Here is a 20649-nt window from a genome sequence, read left to right on the forward strand (position 1 = left end):
CGGCGCGTTGTCGTTGCGGTCTCCCACCAGCACGCACAGGCTCACGTTGGCGCTGAGCGCGGGCGAGCCCTGGTCGCGGGCCTGCAGAGTGAGTTCGAAGGCGCGCAGCTGCTCGTGGTCGAAGGCGCGCTGCGCGAACACCACGCCGCTCTGTGCGCTCACAGACACGTAGGACAGCAGCGCTCTAGGTTCCAGGTCGCTATCCACGATGGAATAGGAGACCTGGCCGTTGAGTCCCAGATCCGGGTCAGAGGCTCTGACCTGCGCAATTGAGGCTCCAGGCAGATTATTCTCTGCCACATGGACCACGTAGGAGGCCTCCTGGAAAACAGGTGCATTGTCATTGATGTCGGTGATATGCAGGGTGACTCTTGTCCTAGAGGAAAGGGACGGTTTCCCTTTATCAGTGGCTGTGAAGGTAATGTTGTATTCTGAGGTCTCTTCCCGGTTCAGGGCCTTCTGAATGACCAGCTTGTAATAATTCTTGGAGGTGAATTCTAATTTGAAGGGAATTTCTTCCTGGATATAGCACATCACCAGACCATTTTGCCCAGAGTCTTTGTCTGTCACTTTAATGAGGGCTATTATTGTTCCAAGGTCTGCGTCCTCTGGAATATGGTTAGAAAATGATATGAACGTCACCTCTGGAGTGTTGTCATTCTCATCAACAATTTCAATCTGAACATTACAGTGAGCCGTGTGCACTCCTCCATCCTTGGCTTCTACACCCAAAATGTGTCTACTTCTTTCTTCGAAGTCCAATGTACCATTGGTTGTGATATCGCCGGTGTTTGGATTGAGATTGAAGAGGAGGCTAGTGCTTGCTGGGGCATTGAGGAAGGCATAGGTGATCTCTGCATTAACACCCTCATCCTGGTCTGTGGCCACCACCCGAAGCACAGAAGTTCCTGGGGGCATGTTTTCTTGGAGGGTAACTCTATATATGTCCTGACTGAACATCGGAGCATTATCATTGGCATCAGTAACTTTGATCGAGATCTGTGTGGTGCTGCTTAGAGGTGGGTCCCCGCCATCAATGGCAGTCAAGATTAAATGATGGGAGCTCTGATGTTCCCTGTCTAAAGGTTTTTCCAGCAGTAATTCTGGGTATTTACTTCCATCAGGACTTTCCTTTGTTGACAGAGAGAAATGTTGATTGGGGTTGATGGTGTATATCTTCACTGAGTTACTTTCTACATCTGCATCTTGTGCAGAATCCAGAGGGAATTTTACCCCTGGTAAGGCTGACTCACAGATTGCTAATTCAATGCTTTTTGCAATGAAATGTGGTGCATTGTCATTAATATCTTGGATTACAACAATCACATGGAAAATATTCATTGGATTTTCAGTGACTGATTCAAATTCCAGCGCACACTCAAATTTACTTCCACAGATCTTCTCTCTATCTATCCTGCCACTCACTAACAAGTCCCCACTCTCCACACTCACACTGAAATAATCCTCTGCACTAACCCGTAGTTTTCGAGCTGGCAACTCCTGGACACTGAGCCCAAGATCCTTGGCAAGGTTCCCCACCCGAGAGCCCTTGGCCAGCTCCTCCGGAATGGAGTAGAGGATTGGCTGGGAGATGGCCCCGCAAAACAAAGAAAGCAGGAAGGGAAACAGTACCTGACTTTTCATCGTTTCAGCTTCTCTGGAGCTTCTCTGTATTTCTTTTTCTCTCCTAGGAGCTTCTTTTCACGGTTTCCCTCGGATTGCTTTTAAGGTCAGTGACAAAACCCTGGACTCTTGTGATTTGAGGGTATCATTTGTTTGTTAGATGTTTGAGGGTGCACAAGAGCAGTTACCCGGTTCTGAAATATGCAGGATAAAGGAAGAAAGCACTGGCTAGCCTCTTCCTGCAGAACTGACAACCCTTCTCTTCCCTTTGGCCAACAGCGGCGCCCAGAGGTTGTCTTGGAAAACTGCGGACTGCCCAGCTATTCATCCTCAATGTGCAAACTTGATTTTACTACTTTGTCTTTTAATTTGCTTGAAAGAATAAAATATTTACATTTCTCCATAAATTTGACATTTCCTTGTTTGTCATCATCTCATAAACATCTTAATCATTTTACATTCTTCTTTTTCATTTCATGAGGCATAGTTATTTTTTTCAGTTTTGAGGCAAAAATATCTTCTAGTGATTTTACTGGATGGTGTTTATAAATTCAGGCATGTCTGATATATCCAAATAAGTGAATGGATTTTATTTAGTTTTTAAGTGAACTATGATCCTTTCTTCAAATTCACGGGAATAACTTCCCTTATTTAGGATTTAAATTTCTCCATATATACTGTCTGGTATGTAGTCTTTGCAAAAAAAAAAGAAGAGGGAGTCAAGCCTCTGAAATTATTTCAATATATCGCTTTCCTTTATAAAACATAATATTCCTGCCCAATAGAACAGAGTTTAATCTTTCATTAAAGGAACCAACTTAATATTTGGATACATATGCTTTCATAATACTGAACTTTGTGTAAGCCATATTTATTTTTATGAAATCAGCACTTTCTTTCTATAGGAATGCAGTTGCAACTTGATAACTGCAATTCCAGCTCCAATGAATTTATCCTAGTAATGAATTAAATGAGTTTGACTTGATCACTGGTAAATATTGGAGAGATGTTGATATTTCTTAGACTTTAAAAACTGATCCTGGTCTTGGGTACTCATGCAAACAAATCCTTTTATTTCAAGAGCACTACCAAATTAGATACAGTTAGTTTGATTTCATCCCCCAAATTTCATTTGTTGGAAACCTAGACCACAAACAACAGGTTACAATATTAAGAAATGGAACTTTTGTGAGATGAATGAGTCATGAGAGCTCTTCCTTCATTAATAAATTGACCTATAAATGGATTATCAAATGAGTGGCTTTGTTGTAAAAGGAGCTGTGTCTGACTCATTTTCTTTGTCATGTGATGCTCTCTGTCATGTATGATCTTGCAAGAAAGCACTACCAGATGCTGACTAGATGATAGCACCATGCTCTTGGACTTCCCAGCTTCCAGAACCACTGGCTAAATAAACCTCTATTCTTTATGAATTATACAATCTCAGATATTTTGTTATAGCAACAGAAATAGATCAAGACAGATGCCAACACAGCAATTTATTCTATTATTTTGCAGTGCATACTTATACCCCAGTTGAAAAGACTATTACCTGTTTTCTAAGATACAATTTCATTTTTTTTTTTTTTTACCCTCTGGAAATATTTCCAAAGACTGAGACATACCACTCTGCTTTTTACAAAATCCCCCTCAAAGGGCAATAAATACCACTCCAAGGCTCATAATGATGCGTTCAAGTGAACTTTCCACATTCAAGCAAAAGGCTGAAATTAATGAGAACACACACACACACTCACACTCACACACTCACACACTCACATACTTACTTTAGGGACTAAAAGTTAAAGTAATTGAATAATGTCTATATTTTCACAATACAATTTTTATGTGTTTAGGTGAGAAGAGTATGGTCTAGTTTGGAAGAAGATCATAAAACATCTTGTATTTATACATATTTACAACTTGTTTGTATAATGCAACATAAGCTTGGCAGGCAGGAGTGAGAAAATTCATATCACAGGGATTTAAAACGTATGGCGAGGGGTGTAGCTCAGGAAGAGAGACCAGGCTCAGCTTGCACCAAGGCTCTATGTTTAGTCCCCAACACCAAAACAAAATAAATTGTAAAAGACCTATTTATCACAAGTATACAGAACAATGTTGGATCAACCACAGGGCTCTTCTCTCATTATAGTTACTCAAGGACACAGGTAGAAGGAGCAGCCACAATTTAAAAAAGATCTGGAAATCTTCACAATGGCAATTTCAACCTTTCCAGGAAGAGATGTATGGTACCTGGCACTCATGTTTTGACAGAACTAGTTACTTAGGCCCACAACTGGAATAACCAAGACAAAAAGTACAGAGAGAGGAACAAGTATTTACAGGACAGAACTAAAGACAACGTCATTACTTTATTTCTCAAACGTGTGTTAAACCTTTATAATAATCATCTTGGCATACTTGTTTTGCATGACATTCAAAAAGAGAAATGACTCACCTCAAGTAGCGTAGGATCCCTCTTTGTTTCAAGCAAATCTTGAGACACCAAAAGAGGCTCGCTTTTCTCACAGCTCTCCTGGCTGATGAGGGTGTCCGCATAGTTTGGCTGTGGGAAGATGAGGTGGCTCTTTCTCGAATCCGAGGTGAGTGAGACCTCATGGGAATAGGTCTGCAGGAAAGCGCGCACCCCGTCCACGCCCACAAAGTGTGACGCTGGCGCTCCAGCCAATCCGCTGCTCGCAGCCTGAAGAAAGCGAGTCGTGTGCCAACGCCGCAGCCTGAGCGCCAGAAGCACGATGACAAATCCCAGAAAAACACAGGAGACAACAACCACAGCCACCACCAGGTAGAGCGTGAGGTCTGAATCATCAGGGTCGGTGGGGGTCCCAATGCTGCCCAGGTCTGCTAGGACGTCAGGGATGCGGTCAGCTACAGCTACAGTGAGTGTGACAGTGGCTGAGAGAGGGGGCTGGCCGTGGTCTTGCACAGACACCACGAGGCTCTGTTTGAGGGCATCTCTGTCCAGCAGGGCTCTTGCTGTGCGCACCTCCCCCGTGTGCAGCCCCACGGAGAACAGCCCTGGCTCGCTGGCCTTGAGTAGGTGATAGGACAGCCAGGCGTTCTGTCCTGAGTCTCTGTCCACTGCCACCACCTTGGTCACCAGGTATCCAGGTTCCGCAGAGCGGGGTGCCAGCTCCACACCAGTGGAACCATCTGTTGGGAGGGTTGGATATAGGATTTCAGGCATGTTGTCATTCTGATCTAACACAAACAAGCTCATTGACACGTTGGTGCTGAGTGGAGGGTTCCCACTGTCACTGGCTGTCACCACTAGCTGCAGGTCTCTAAATTCTTCATAGTCAAAAGAACACAGTGCATAAAGGACACCAGTGTTAGAGTTGATGGTGATGTAGGAGGACAGCGGTGCCCCTTGGTGTGTATCCTCAGTCAATGAATAAGTGATTTGGGCATTTTTGTCACTGTCTGGGTCCTCGGCAGTCACTGAGAAGATGGAGGCTCCTTTAGGGTTATTTTCCAGAATGTAGGCAGAGTAGGAGGCGTCAGAGAAGGCAGGTGGATTGTCATTGATATCTGCTACATGTAAAGTAATGTGAGTTTCTGTGGACAGAGGTGGATTTCCCCCATCTGTGGCTTTCAGAGTGATGTTATACTCAGATACTTGTTCTCGGTCTAAAGATTCAGCTGTCACTAAGCGGTAATATTGGTCTATTGATTTTTCTAAATTAAAAGGCAGATTTCCTAGAACAAAAACTGTGACTTGTCCATTCTGCCTAGAATCTCGGTCATGCACATTGATAAGAGCAATTTCTCTTCCAGCAGTAGCTTCTTCAGGGACTGAGCCTGTGAGGGAAGTGATTGTAACCTCTGGGGCATTGTCATTCACATCCAGAACTGTGACTAGAATCTTGGCTCTTGAAAGAAGACCTGGGCCATCTTGTGCTTCAATTTTTATTTCATAGAACATAGAATCCTCATAATCTAGACTTTTTAATAATGATATGTCTCCAGTCACTGAGTTGAGATCGAAAATCTGAGCAATTTTGCCAGGCATTCTATCTAGGATATAGGTCACTTGAGAATTGAATCCCTCATCAGGGTCAGTGGCATTCACTGTGACCAGCTGTGTGCCCACTGGCACATTCTCCTGAACACTTACATGGTATTCAGGCTGAGTAAACACTGGTGGGTTATCATTTGCATCCAGAACTATCACTTGGATACACAAATTGCCAGAGTGGATAGGGTCACCACCATCAGAGGCAGTGAGGTCAAGCTGATGAACTTCTTTTTTCTCACGGTCCAGGGCTCGCTCCAGCACTAACTCTGGGTACGTGGCCCCATCAGAGACACTATTGACAGCCAGGGAGAAGTACTCATTAGGGCTGAGCTTGTAGTTCTGCAAGGAATTCAAGCCCACATCTGGGTCAAAAGCAGTTTTAAGTGGAAATCGAGTTCCAGGAACTGTTAGTTCACCAATTTTTACTTCCAATTCCTCTGTTAGAAAATTAGGAGCATTATCATTAATATCTTTAATTTCTACTTCTACTTCAAAAATTTTCAATTTGTCCTCAACCAGGATGTTAAATTTTACCGTACACCGCAGGTTCTGGGCGCACAGCTCCTCCCGGTCTATCCTGCCTGCCGTGACCAAGCTGCCGCTTCGCGGATTCACAGCAAAGAGCTGGGTCTTACCTCTGGAGACGATGCGGACTCCGCGTTCTGCCAGCTCCTGGGGCTCCAGCCCCAGGTCCCTGGCGATGCTGCCCACGAAGGAGCCTTTCTCCAACTCTTCAGGCACCGAGTAGCGGATCTGTCCAGATCCTATCTCACACAGCATCCCCAGGAGCGCGCACAGCAGAGCAAGCCCTCCGCTGTTTCGAAATCTCAGGCAATGGGTCATTTCTTTTTTGGTAAATTATTTTCTCTCAATTCTGTTCCAGTTTTCCACGATGGACTCCAATCTTATTTCCTCAAAGAAGTAAGTCTTTCATGGGCTTAATGCATAGGTCACAGAGCCGGTTGATTTATGGGGTGAGCTTGCCGGAATCGCTTCAGTCTGTGTTAGTTCTTTGCGTTTTAAGAGAAAGGAAATGGTGGACTAGGTGCCTCAGCGCGTTTTCTCCTTGAGTGGTCAACAGCGACACTCAGAGGCTTAACCGTTTACTGCATACAGTGAGACAAACTAGTTTTCTAAGGTCTGAAATTCTTTTTGTCGGAGGTAAGGAAACTAGTACTGATTTCATATAATTGAATTGATATATATTGTGATTTCAAATTATCTTCATTAGGAAGTCATACCCCAACACTGACCCCACCGATATTGCTTCAAATATGGTAGCGTTATGGTTCCTCAATACTCAGTTCAAGAACCACACAGAAATACCAGCTGTACTTATAGATTACAATTTTTGAAGTTTGTCCTTGATAGCCTGACATCTTGGTTTCAACATTTGTCATTTAACTAACTGATTAAACAAACACATAATTGGCTGTCAGACTATGTTTGGGGATTTAAGTTTAACAGTATAGAGATAGCCACGTCCATCACAACGTTTATGAGGATGTAAAGCAAACAAGAAATTACAATGCATCAAGCTAACTACTATAATAGGAGAGCCAAGGGGACGGGAGGCCCCCATCCTGCCTGGAGGTTAACAAAGGCCTCCTCAGGAAACATAAAGGGAGTGGTCAGGGAAAAAGCCTGGATGTGACAGAATACCTTGGCAGTGTCTAAATGTGAGGCAGAAATCACAGAGCATCAGGGTACTGAAAGAAATTAACTTTGCCTAAGTCAAGAGTGTGAAGATGATTTTTTAAAACCACAGGTGAAACTAGTAGAGATAATTTTTTGGTTTTTGTTGAAGAATCATTTTCTCTGTATGTTTTTCCTCAAGCACAGAAATAGAAGCGCAACATATAGTATTTGTCATTTCACTCATGATGTCTTGCATACCCAATGATAAAGCATTTATTCTTATGGAGTTAGCACATACACTTTAAAAGGGAATGTGTATTTAATTTTCCTCTGTTTACACTGAGTTATTCACTTAAAAGAAAATATATTATGACATAATATTTCACACTGAGTTCCAATCTAACCTCAAAGAAAGCTATGTAATAGTAATGAGCACAATAGGGTACATTTTCTCAAAATTTCACTTATCAGATGCTCTTACACATAATAAAGAATCACAGCCCCTTGCATTATGTACTCAATTAGTACATAATTACTTCTAAATCAAAATAAAAATTATCCCAGCACATAGAATATTAGTGTCCATTGTTTTCTGTTATTAAATACAGGACCAACATACTGACAGTCAACATGGGAAGAGGAACTGGGGAGGAAAACTGCAGTTGTGAGAGGGAATAGGGTTGAGTGAAGGATGGGGAACATTTTAAGCAGCTGCTATGAATAGGAAAATCTGACAAGATGTATAAAGAGGATCTTTAAGAGAAATTATATGACATGGTCTCTGAACCCCTTCCACCTTTTCATTAAGCAAACTTACACTGAAGATATACTGTAGATTATTTTTAAAGATAAAAGTAGCATGGTTTCCACACACAAGGTAAATGAAAAAAATACAGCCAAAAGAAAGCTGTTTAGTATTACTTTACTAATTTTTATACAGCAAGCAATGTCAGTCAGTTCTTCAAATAACACAGTATAACTTTCATGTGATTTCTAACTAAGCATCAATACCATGGCATACCTTTCTGAAATACCATAATGAATATATATTTGTGGTCTGCGGTTGTAGCTCAGTGATGGAATGCTAAGTGAGGCTCTGGTTCAATCTAGAACACTTGCTCACACATGCACACACACCTGCGTGCACACTCACAATGTAGGGACATGGATATAGCTCAGTGGTACAGTGCTTGCCTAGCTAATATGCACAAAACCCTATGCTTGATTCCTATTATTGAAAAAGATGCATATTTAAATATTTCATCTTTTTAATAGGGATTCACATGCAAATTAAGGAAAATGAAAACCACTGTGAAACTAAAAATATTAAGATCAAATGAGAAAGAACTGGTCCACTACGATGTTTCAATATTCATAACAGATTCAAATATAAAACAAAACTTCCTACATTTTAAAGGAGGAAGAAACCTGAGTAAATATATAAATGCTGGGGATTGAACATGGGCCTTGTGCATGCTAGCCAAGTACTCTATCATGAGCTACATCCACATTCCCAATCTTCATATTTTTAAGACAGAAAGAATTGTTGATCCGGGCAGATGAGATGATTTGCCTAGGGGTAGAAAATAAAGTATTAGAAACACACTCTAATACCTAAGTTCTTTTGATAATCTAAATATCATATTTATCTACTAACTTGTGCTTTACACTCATTACACAATGATTCTTGCTCCTCCTATCTCCTACAGCCTAAGAATACTTAAAATTATCTAGATGTAATTTATCAGGATTCATTTCCTTAAAATTGAATATATCCTTAAGGATACAATGAGAAATAAAACAGAGATAATAAACAGTGAAAGTAACTAAATAGCTAAGTTTATTTTAGCAAAATACATAATAAGCATATTATGAAAAGATAGTTTACCTGTGCTATTTCTTCTCCTTTGTCATTGAGTAGAGACTGAGGTGCTGGTAGAAAATCCTTTTGTTCACAGCTCTCCTGACTGATGAGAGTGTCAGCATAGTTGGGTTGAGGAAAGATAATGTGGCTCTTCCGCGAGTCTGAGGTGAGGGAGACCTCATGGGAATATGTCTGCAGGAAAGCATGCAGCCCATCCACACCCACAAAGTGTGAGGTAGGCACGCCTGCCAACCCACCTCTTGAAGCTTGAAGCAGGCGTGATGCATACCAGCGCCGAAGCCTGAGCACCAGCAGCACAATTACAAAGGCCAGGAACACGCAGGAGACAGCAGCCACGGCCACCACCAGGTAGAGTGTGAGATCTGAATCATCAGGGTTGGTGGGGGTCCTGATGCTGCCCAGGTCTGCCAGGACATCAGGGATGCTGTCAGCCACAGCTATAGTGAGTGTGACAGTGGCAGAGAGAGGGGGCTGGCCATGATCCTGCACAGCCACTACCAGGCTCTGCTTGAGTGCATCTTTATCCAGTAGGGTTCTTGCAGTGCGTACCTCGCCTGTGTGCAGCCCCACCAAGAACAGCCCTGGCTCGCTGGCTTTAAGTAGCCGGTAGGACAGCCAGGCGTTCTGTCCTGAGTCTCGATCCACTGCCACCACCTTGGTCACCAGGTAACCAGGCTCTGCTGAGCGGGGTGCCAGCTCCACACCAGTGGAACCATCTGTTGGGAGGGTCGGGTACAGGATCTCAGGTGCATTGTCATTCTGATCTACCAAGAAGAGGCTCAACGACACATTGCTGCTGAGTGGAGGTTTCCCGCTGTCCAGCGCTATCACCTGCAGCTGCAGGTCTTGGAATTGCTCATAATCAAAGGAGCGAAGAGCATAGAGGACTCCAGTGTCAGAGTTGATAGAGATGTAAGAGGACAGGGGTGCTCCTTGAAGGGTGCCCTCGGCCAAAGAGTAAGTTACATGGGCATTGTCATCACTGTCAGGATCATGGGCCAATACTGAAAAGATGGAGGCACCTCTGGGGTTGTTTTCAGGAATAAAGGCGGAGTAGAATGCATGGGGGAAGGCTGGCGGGTTATCATTAATATCTGTCACCTGCAGGAAAATGTGAGCATCTGTGGACAGAGATGGATTCCCTCCATCTTCAGCAGTTATTGTGATGTTGTAAAAGGAAAACTGTTCCCTGTCAAGGGCTCTGGTTGTAACCAGTCGGTGGTAATTGTCGACTGACCTTTCTAACTTGAAGGGAAGTTTCTCTGGGAGAGAACATGTGATAAAAGCATTCTGCCCAGAGTCTCTGTCGTGTACGTTGAAAAGTGCAATTACTGTTCCTGGAGGAGAGTCTTCAGGAACCGAGCTAGTAACAGACGTCATGTAAAATTCTGGGGCATTGTCATTCATATCCAGAACCGTGACAACCACCTTCGTTCTGGTCAGAAGGCCCGGACCATCCTGAGCTTCAATATCAATTTCATGGAATTTAGCATCCTCATAATCTAGAGTTTTGATGATTGTTATATCTCCAGAAGCTGACTGAAGCTCAAATACCTCGGAGGTTTCTCCAAAGGGTTTCTCTCGAAAGTATGCCACTTGAGCGTTGTATCCCTCATCTGCATCAGTGGCGGTCACCGTGAGTATTCGGGTGCCTACTGGCATATTCTCCGGAACACTTACACGGTACTCGGGCTGTGTAAAAATAGGAGCGTTATCGTTCACATCCAGGACCTTCACGCGGATGCGGCAGGTGCCAGATCGGACCGGGTCGCCCCCATCAGAAGCGACAAGAACGAGATAGTGAACAGATTCTTCCTCGCGGTCCAGAGCGTGCTCCAGTACCAGCTCCGGATACCTGTTCCCATCAGCTCCACTTCGCATATCCAAAGAGAAGTGATCATTTGAGTTGAGTTCATATTTCTGTAGAGAGTTCTCTCCTATGTCCATATCATGAGCAGTTTTAAGAGGAATCCGGAATCCTGGAGTAGTCGTTTCACTGATTTTTAGCTCCAGTTCATCTACTCCAAAACGAGGGGCATTGTCGTTAATATCTGTTATTTCCACCTCTACTGAATAAATAGTCAGTTTATCTTCCAGTAGCATGTCAAAGTTCACCAGACACGGCGCGCTCTGAGCGCACAGCTCCTCCCGATCTATCCTTCCCGCGGTGACCAAGCTGCCGCTGCGCGGGTTTAGAGAGAAAAGCTGAGTCCTACCTCTGGAGACGATGCGGACTCCGCGCTTTGCCAGAGCCAGGGGCTCCCAACCCAAGTCTTTGGCTATATTGCCCACGATGGAGCCTTTGTCGAGCTCCTCTGGCACAGAATAGCGAATCTGCCCAGCTCCAGCCTCCCATAGGACCGCCAAAAGAAGCCACAATAGGACTAGCCTTCTACAGTGCAGTAGCTTCTGCAGAGTCGCCATTTCCCTGCTGCCGCGGTGTTTTCTCCAAGTCAACTTCCAGCTTTCAGTGAGGGATTCCACTCTTTATTCCCCAGGGCCTGAGACGACCAGAATCCACAGGATCCAAGTCACTCTGGAGAGAATTACTGAGCTGCTGGACAGAATTTCTCTGCCACCCTGAAGCTTACGGTCCAGATGCCTGGTTCTTTGTGTTGCAGGAACGGAGACGGTTGGCTCGCTTCTTACTCCTTAGGTGGTCAACAGCGACGCTCAGAGGCGCAGCCAGTTTCTGCACCCGCTCAGGCAAACCCAAGTCCTTTCATGTTTGTGTTCGCCTCAGACTTTCAAGTTGATTTAGAATCTTAAAGTGCTAAAACACTTAAGTAACTGTTTTAAGGCAGGAATCTTTAAATTAGAATAAGAAATGCTGTGTAAATGTGACCTTACTGAATACTCAAGGCATTCAATTGAATTATTGAATACTCAAGGCATTAAGCAATGCCCTTACTCCAAACATTTGTGTGTGTGTGTGTGTGTGTGTGTGTGTGTGTAGTGAGATAAAAAAGATCAATTAAAAACATTAGCTACACGTTCTTCTAAGGTTATATGTTTTGAATTTCTGTGCTCAGTGGCCTAGCATTACTTCCAAGCCTGTATTTAAATTATTGAAACACAAGACACTTAATTAACACATGGTGTGGTTGATGGTGGAGATGAACACAGTGAACCTATTCTTAGGAGGCTTGCAGGGTGGGAGACGGCATAAAAACATAAAGAAAATATTATTATTGAGTATGACAACTGCTTTTACATCTACAGGGAAATGCTAGGTAATGGGAACCTGTGTAGGAAAGGTGTCTGTGTTTGGGAGTCAGGAAAGGCTTTTCCGGGAAGTGATTGAAGCTGAATCCTAATGGGTAGGACTGGATCAATAAAGAGACAGGAGCAGTGTTCTAGAAATTCAGAAGGAACACTTGGATGTGAGAATGGAACATCGTAGAAATGGAAGATGGCTCTATCAGACAAAGCTTGATCATGAAGAAGATTAGGAATCTACATTAGGAATCAATCCCCTGAAGTTGTTTGTGGTTACTAAGTCCTTGCTCTGATATTTAGTATTTCCCAAGGGTGTAAAATATATTCCATGGATGTATTCTTACTCCTGCTTCATTTTTATGTACTTACCCATAGTATGCTTATTTCAAAAAAAATATATTTTGAAAAATTTCAAACACGCGGATGAGTATAGAATATACTATAACCAGTCTGTGTGCAGATCAGCTGACTTTATCAAATTTTAACATCTTGCTGTATTTCAATGAGATCAGTTTTGAACTTCTGTTTTCAATAATTTTAGACTTTCAGGTCAGGCATGGTGATGCAAACTTGTAGTCCTTGCACTCTGGAGGCTGAGGCAAGAGGATCGCTGTGAGTTCAAGGCCAGCCTGGACTACACAGTGAGCTCAAGACCAGCCTGAATTACAAAGAGAGATCTTCTCTCAAAAAAAGTAATTCTAGATTTTCAGAAAAGTTAACACAAAAAGTACACAGAATTCTCATATACATTTCTTGGTATCTGAGGTGGGGGGGATTTGTTCCAGAGCTCTCATGCATATCAAAATTTGAGGATTCTCAAGTCACATACTGGAATGATATAGTTTCTGTGTATAAGCTGTATTCTTTAAATCATCTCTGGGTTACATATGCTGCCTAATATAACATAAACGTTATGTAGATTTTTATTGGACCATAGTGTTTGCGGAATAATGACGAGAAAAGTCTGTACATGTGCAGTACGGATCTATTTTTCCCAAACATTTGCAGTCTGGTTGTTTGAATCTATGGATATGAAACCCTAGGGTAGAAGGATCCACTGTACTGTTCAATCACATTGCCCAAATATTGTGTTTTTATTCTTTCTCTTTCCTGGCCCAGAATATGTTTCAGATATGATGCCCCTTTACTTTTAAATACTTCACTGCACATTTCTTAAAATCAGTATCATTCTCTCTTTAAAAATATAATAAAATCAGCAAATTGGTATTGACATATTCTATTATCAAGTCTACAAATTAAGATATGTAAAATTTGGCTGTCATTATAATAATAATTTTTTATGGCAAAAGAAGGCACCAATATCCAGAATATATTTAGCATTTATTATTTCCATCCATGTTTTTATTTTTATTTTCCTTTGAGGTGCTGGAAATTAAACTCCGGGCCTTGTCGTGTGTTCTACCACTGAGCTATATCCCCAACCAATATATTTCATTTTTAACTGAATATACATGCATTCATGCATTTTTGCCTATTTGAAATTCTTAAAAATTGTAGCTTGCCACATTTACTCTGCACTGAATTCTTTTCTCAATATTAGACTTCTGAGATTTATTTATGTTGAACATTTTGATGGCTGTATAATATGCTATTTTGTAAAAATACCAAGATTTATTTCTCATATGTCTATATTAGGATATTAGATTATTTCTTTCACAGTTCTTTGTTTTCTTTTGACTTCTTCTCCTTTTTCCCTCCACTTTCTCTCTTTGTTATTGCAGATAACAAGGAATGAGCCTTACTGGACATACCTCCTCCTTGGGTACATATTTCTCTAGGCTTAGAATATTAACTGGAAAATGGAACTGCCAGGTCAAATTGTATGCATACTGCTTCAGTTACCTTTGCTATATAATGAGACACCCCAAAATTCAGCTACCTAAAACAACATAGTTTTATTTGTTCAGTAATCTACCATGTGGGTTTGGATCAGTTTTTCTGCTGGTCCTACTTGTGGTTATTCACATAACAACATGTGTGGACTGGGTTTATCATCGGAGATAGCTGGGTGACTATTTATGTAGTGTCATGCCTCTCTTTAAACAGTTTATTTTTACTATTTTTGAAATCTTGGCTTTATGATTTAAGCACATATTATCACGTATGTATATTATTGAGACTCTGAAACTTGTTGGGCTCTTGTTTGTGATGACTAGGTAGTAGATTATTTTATATTCTTCAAACATTCATATAGAAAGTGGCCATTCTATTTTTGTTGTGTATAAGATTTTCTACAGATTGATTACATTAAGTTTGTAGGTTCTCAGCCAAGCACATACACCAAATGTCTGAACCTGTTTTAAGTTTATATATTCTGTTGTTCAAGTCTCTATGCTGACTGATTTTCTGCCTGTGAGATCTATTATTTCTTATAGAATTACATTAAAATCTCTTAGTATTGTATTGTATTGTATTGTATTGTATTGTATTGTATTCTATTCTATTCTATTCTATTCTATTCCTTTTCCAGTACTTGAGATTGAACCCAGAGCCTTTGTACTGAGCTACATCCCAGCCCTTTTATTTTAATTTTTAAATTTTCATACAAGGTCTCACTAAGTTGATAAATTGCCTAGACTGAGATTGAGGTTTTGATCCTCCTGCCTTCCAGAATACTGTATTTTTAGGTGATAGATGCTCATTGTTTTATATCCTTTTGGTTATATGTTCTTTCTATAATTATGATCAGTTTGCTTTTAAAAATCACAATATTTATTGCCTTACATGCTAATTTTTTTGGGGGGGCGGGTACTGGGAATTAAACTCAGGACCTTATGTTTGCCAGGTAGGGGCTACCTCAGCCTCCCAAGTGCTGGGACTACAGGCATGTGCCACCATGCCCAGCCTCAAAATGTCAATTTTAAAAGTCAAACAATTTGATAGAGTCTCTCTTTTAATTGGAAAGTGTGGCTCATTTATGCATACACAGAAGAAAATTTTAAATAATGAGTTCAGAGAATCCAGAACTTAAACTATTAGCTGTGAGTATATTCTTGGTCCCAAACAGGAAAAAAAAACCCAAAATCCAATAGATATGTAACAAGAATGAGAGTCTTTAAGAATCTTCAGAACCCCCCCCCAGAGATTATTTTTAAAAATAATAACAAAATTTTTCATTAGCCACAATAAATTCCCAAAGACAGTATATTTTGAAATTTTGGGTTATACATTTAAGTGGAAGAGCTTTGTTTTGCCTTGTAAAATCTATTCTATTTCTTTCTCTTCTTTCCTATTGAGTTCAGTGCTCTATCCCTAATGGTTCTGAAATCACTTCTCTTTGATCCCAGGCCCTGGGCCATAACTATAATTTTAAAGGTGCCTTAATGGTGTGCAGCAGTGATACTCTGAATGTCAGTTTCCATCTGAGCATTTGTCCATCTCTCTCCTTTGGTCTGCAGCTTCTAACAAGGTATAACTGCAAGAATTGGTAGGCAGTATTTTTTAAATGAAACCTTTCTTCTTTTCTTTTTTAAACTAGTTGATGGTCCTCATTGCTTCTCTTGGATTCAAGAAGTGAGACCCACTCTGGCCCCTTATCAAACATAATACACTTTTATCCTTATTACACTGCTGCTTCCATGGCTCTAGACTGGTTAATCACTTTCTGGTCTATCTCTAGTCCATTTGGATATTTTCTTCTTTACTATGCATCTATGTTTTTCTTTTTATATTTTATGAATCTCTAATTTATTAGAGTAGAGTAACTATGTATATCAGAGCATGAACTTACTTCCCTACACTACATTTCTTATGAAGAGTTAACACACATTTAATGTGTGTAACACATTTAATTTTGTTCATTTTCATTACAAGTACATATAACGTACAAGTAAGGATGCTTCAAAACTATTTCTCAAGTTGCACAATAAATATTGTTGTTCATTCATTCCTTCATTTTATAAATTACTTAAACAGAGATATTCTTCAACATGCATAATATGTCTATTAAAAGATTAAACAAAGAGCTAAGATGCTCAACAGTAGTTCAAAATTACAGCTATATAGATTTCTATAATTTACATTAACACAACTAAAAATACTACTTTAAACAATCTTCATCTCTTCAAATGTCCTCAAATAAAATATCATAGTACCCTGATAAGATGGGATCTACATTAAACTGAGATAAATTAGCAGGCATTCACAACTTAGGGAAACATGAAACTGGCCTTAGTCATAGTGTTAGGCCTTTTTCAGGCAAACTGTCTCTTCAGAGGGGAGGACAGTAAACTCAGAAGAATGGAGTGATTTCGCTAGAAGCAGGCAGACTCTATTAGAAGCTGGATCTCCTTGTTTCTAACAGTCTTCTTTCCAAAAGGAGATAGTGCCTCACACATACATACTCTTCATCCCAATCACCTACATTATGATTACAGGCTTCTTTCCAATTTAAGAATTACAAATGTACTAGATGTAGGTATTCAGGCCTGATTAATCCTGTTTTCCAGAATTTTTAATAGAAATCTACAAGGGGATATGGAATAAAACTGTAGCAAGGAGTGAAAGCAAGCAAGTAAAAAATCATGAATTATTTTTATCTGAGTAGCTTATAAATTCACTACAAATTTACCTGAGAAAATGTTTCCTCTTTATCTTCCAGTAAAGACTGGGGTGCTGACAGAAAATCTTTTTTCTCACAGCTCTCCTGGCTGACTAAGGTGTCTGCATAGTTCGGTTGTGGGAAGATGAGGTGGCTCATCCTCGAGTCCGAAGTGAGAGAGATTTCGTGGGAATAGGTCTGCAGCAAGGCACGCGCCCCGTCCACGCCCACAAAGTGCGGCGCAGGCGCGCTAGCCGCCGAGTCTCTCGAAGCCTGTGGCAGGCGCCGTGAGTGCCAGCGCCGTAGCCTGAGCACCAGCAGCATGATGACAAAGGCCAGGAAGACACAAGAGACAGCAGCCACGGCTACCACCAGGTAAAGCGTGAGGTCTGTATCATCGGGGTCGGTGGGGGTCTTGATGCTGCCCAGGCCTGCGAGGACATCAGGGATGCTATCAGCCACAGCTATGGTGAGAGTGACAGTGGCTGAGAGAGGGGGCTGGCCATGATCCTGCACAACCACCAGGAGGCTTTGTCTGAGGGCATCCCTGTCCATCAGGGCCCTTGCCGTGCGCACCTCTCCAGTGTGTAGCCCCACGGTGAAAAGTCCTGGCTCACTGGCCTTGAGCAGGCGATAGGACAGCCAAGCATTCTGTCCTGAGTCTTTGTCTACTGCCACCACCTTTGTCACCAGATACCCTGGCTCTGCTGAGCGGGGTGCAAGCTCCACACCAGTGGAACCATCGGTGGGGAGGGTAGGGTATAAGATTTCAGGTGCATTGTCGTTCTGGTCTAGCACAAACAGATGCAGAGACACATTACTGCTGAGTGATGGGACCCCATTATCACGGGCCATCACTTTCAGTTGCAAGTCCCAGAATAGCTCATAGTCAAAGGATCGCAATGCATAGAGGACACCAGTGTCAGAGTTGATGGAAAGGTAAGAGGACAAGGGTGCCCCTTGAATGGTGTCCTCAGCCAGGGAGTAAGTGACCTGTGCATTTTCACTGCTGTCAGCATCCTGGGCCATCACGGAGAAGATGGAGGCTCCTCTAGGGTTATTTTCAGGAATGTAGACAGAATAGGAATCCTGATGGAAAATCGGGGGGTTGTCATTGACATCTGTCACTAGCAGCGCAATGTGAGTTTGGGAAGATAGCATCGGAGTTCCCTGATCTGTTGCTGTCACTGTGATATTGTATCTAGAAGTAAGTTCTCTGTCCAGTGTTTGTTCTGTTACTAAGCGGTAATAATTATCAACCAACTTTTCTAATATGAAAGGTAGATTTGCAGGAATGGAACATATAGTGTAACCATTATCACCAGAGTCCTGGTCATGGACACTGATAAGAGCAATTATGGCCCCAGGAGGAAAATTTTCCGGGATTGCATTGGTGACAGAGGTGATGGTCATTTCAGGGGCATTGTCATTTACATCCAAAACTTTGATCAGTGCCTTAGTTCTGGCCATAAGCCCAGCACCATCCTGAGCTTGAATTTCCAGGGCATAAATTTTGTATTCTTCGAAATCCAGTGGTTCTTTATTTGATATTTCTCCTGTGTAGGAATCCAACTGAAATATTTGGGTCACTTTATGGTCCATATTGTGAAAAGAATATGTTACTTCCCCATTGGGTCCCTCATCTGGGTCAGTGGCATTTACCACGAGCAGTCGAGTGCCCAGAGGGACATTCTCTGGGACGCTCCTGTGGTACTCCGCCTGAGTAAATGCTGGAGGGTTATCATTCACATCCACCACTTGAACACGAATTCTGAGAGTCCCTGAACGGACTGGGTTGCCACCATCAAAGGCAGTCAGGACAAGGTGGTGGACAGCTACTTGTTCTCTGTCTAGGGGACTCTGCAGCACCATCTCTGGGGGTTGGAGTCCATCCGTTCCCTGTTGCACATCCAGGGAAAAATGAGGGTTGGAGCTGAGCTGGTAGCGCTGGAGCGAGTTGATACCTACATCAAGATCTTGCCCAAAAGGCAGAGAGATCCTGGTACCTGGAGGAGTTATTTCACTCATTTTAAATTCCAGTTCTTCTAACTGGAATTGGGGAGTGTTGTCATTAATATCAATTATTTCCACTTCAACAGAGAAAAGCTTCATTTCATCCTCCACAAGGATGTTAAAGTTCACCAGACACCGCGCGCTCTGGGCGCACAGCTCCTCCCGGTCTATCCTTCCCGCGGTGACCAAGCTGCCGCTGCGCGGGTTTAGAGAGAAAAGCTGCTTCCTACCTCTGGAGACGATGCGGACTCCGCGCTTCGCCAGCTCCAGTGGTTGTAGCCCCAGGTCCTTGCCGATGTCTCCCACGAAAGACCCTTTCTCTGTCTCTTCTGGCACTGAGTAGAGGATATCCCCGGCCCTGGCTTCCAATAGTAGCCCCAGAAAAAGGCACAGCAGCATCAACACAGTGCAGCAGTTCGGCTTCACGGGAATCGCCATTGCTGTCCGGTTTCGTAGTTTTTTCCCAGTCTGGTATCAAGGGTATCCTTTGTCTATTTTTCAGAGCCTAAATTAGCTCAACTTTCAAGATAATTCCAGTGAAGACTCGCCCAGAAATAGTGTTTGGGCAGCCTCCGGTAGAAATTTTTTCAATCTGACGGTGATGGAGATTCTAAGAGGCACAAGGCTCCCCGCTCCGCCTTTTTTTTTTTTTTTTTTTTTTAAATTGTATGCTTAGTGCTCTATCGCCCAGATTGGTGAACAGCGGCGCCTAGAGTCCTAACCAGTTACTGCATTCCTAGAAAGACTACTGATAGTTTATTGTCAAGGAAATAGCTAATCATTTCACAGTATATGTATGAAAACAAGAAACTATGTTCATTTACTTAAACGTATCTAAACGTCATTCAATTTCTTCCTTGTTTGCTTTTTTTGTCTTTTTTTTGTTGGTCTTTTTGAGACCGGGTTTTCCTATGCAATTCAGGCTAGCCTTGAACTCACTTTGTAGCCCAGACTGGCCTCAAACTCACAGCAATCCTTCTTTTTCAGCCTCCCGAGTGCGGGGATTACAGGCATGTGCCACCATGCCCAGCTGTGTTTTGTTCTTTGAGACGGTTTCGCTGTGCAGTTCAGGCTGGCCTTAAACTCATTGTGGAGCCCAGGCTGGCCTCAAACTTGCAGTGATCCTCCTGCCTCTGCCTCCCAAGTGCTGAGATTAGAGTGCTGGGATTGCAGGTGTGTATCACCACACCCGGCTAACATCACTAAATTTGAAATGCTGGAAAATCTCAGTATTTCCAAGCTGTCTGCTTCCTCTCTTTGCTATTTGGGGAATACAGTAATAGCTCCTTAATGTCACAAGGGGGAGAAAAGCATTCCTCTACTTTTCCTATTGTATAGCTTGACCCTTTGATATATTTCTTGGCCACAAACAGAACAGCTGTCCTTTGAAGGATGAAAACAATTAGAAGGATGAAAATAATGTGGTGGTACATGCCTATAATCCCAGCACTCAGGAGGCTGAGGCAGGAGGATCACTTGAGTTTGAGGTCAGCCTGGGCTCCATAGTGAGTTCAAAGCCAGCCAAAAGTGCACAGTGAAACCTTGTTTCAAAAAAAAAAAAAAAAAAAAAAAAAAAAGGCTAGGCGTGGTGGCACATGTCTGTAATCCCAGGATTCAGGAGGCTGAGGCAGGAGGATCACCATGAGTTTGAGGCCAGAGTGGGCTACA

At 42.3% G+C, this 20649-nt stretch overlaps 4 protein-coding genes across 7 annotated transcripts in view; all 4 read right to left on the reverse strand.

Annotated features, from left to right (window-relative positions):
* The window catches only part of LOC102029961 (protocadherin gamma-B1), a 2486-nt gene extending 821 nt beyond the window's left edge, over window positions 1–1665 (reverse strand). Inside the window, exon 1 of the mRNA XM_005381124.2 lies at window positions 7–1665. Within this exon, the coding sequence (XP_005381181.1) occupies window positions 7–1644 (1638 nt within the window). The 5' untranslated portion in view covers window positions 1645–1665. The remainder of the gene's footprint in view (window positions 1–6) is intronic.
* LOC102028960 (protocadherin gamma-C4) overlaps window positions 1–20649 on the reverse strand; it is a 169872-nt gene that overhangs the window by 147916 nt on the left and 1307 nt on the right. Inside the window, exons 1-2 of one of the 3 annotated variants that reach the window (XM_013512157.1) lie at window positions 4085–8137; window positions 2233–2316 (exon numbers count right to left, since the gene is read on the reverse strand). The exons of 1 other annotated variant lie outside the window; for it this stretch is intronic. In XM_013512157.1, the coding sequence (XP_013367611.1) occupies window positions 2275–2316; window positions 4085–6508 (2466 nt within the window). In that variant the 5' untranslated portion in view covers window positions 6509–8137 and the 3' untranslated portion in view covers window positions 2233–2274. Of the gene's footprint in view, window positions 1–2232; window positions 2317–4084; window positions 8138–20649 lie in introns of those variants that run through there. One more of the 3 variants, XM_013512146.1, reaches the window with a different exon arrangement.
* LOC102007653 (protocadherin gamma-A2) lies at window positions 8209–11632 on the reverse strand. Its single transcript, XM_013512164.1, has 2 exons — window positions 9192–11632; window positions 8209–8876 (listed from the first exon to the last, which is right to left on the reverse strand). Exons 1-2 carry the CDS (start codon window positions 11610–11612, stop codon window positions 8832–8834), a joined length of 2466 nt encoding a protein of 821 aa, XP_013367618.1. The 5' UTR covers window positions 11613–11632; the 3' UTR covers window positions 8209–8831.
* On the reverse strand, window positions 11912–19884 carry LOC106148070 (protocadherin gamma-A1-like). Of its 2 annotated transcripts, none has more exons than XM_013512162.1 (2): window positions 16999–19884; window positions 11912–11996 (listed from the first exon to the last, which is right to left on the reverse strand). In XM_013512162.1, exons 1-2 carry the CDS (start codon window positions 19417–19419, stop codon window positions 11946–11948), a joined length of 2472 nt encoding a protein of 823 aa, XP_013367616.1. In that variant the 5' UTR covers window positions 19420–19884; the 3' UTR covers window positions 11912–11945. The 2 variants fall into 2 exon arrangements, with proteins under 2 accessions (XP_013367616.1, XP_013367617.1); XM_013512163.1 differs by lacking the exon at window positions 11912–11996 and adding an exon at window positions 12953–13000.

Source organism: Chinchilla lanigera, unplaced genomic scaffold, assembly GCF_000276665.1.
Source record: "Chinchilla lanigera isolate Chin_1 unplaced genomic scaffold, ChiLan1.0 scaffold00014, whole genome shotgun sequence".
Taxonomy (NCBI): Eukaryota; Metazoa; Chordata; class Mammalia; order Rodentia; family Chinchillidae; genus Chinchilla; species Chinchilla lanigera.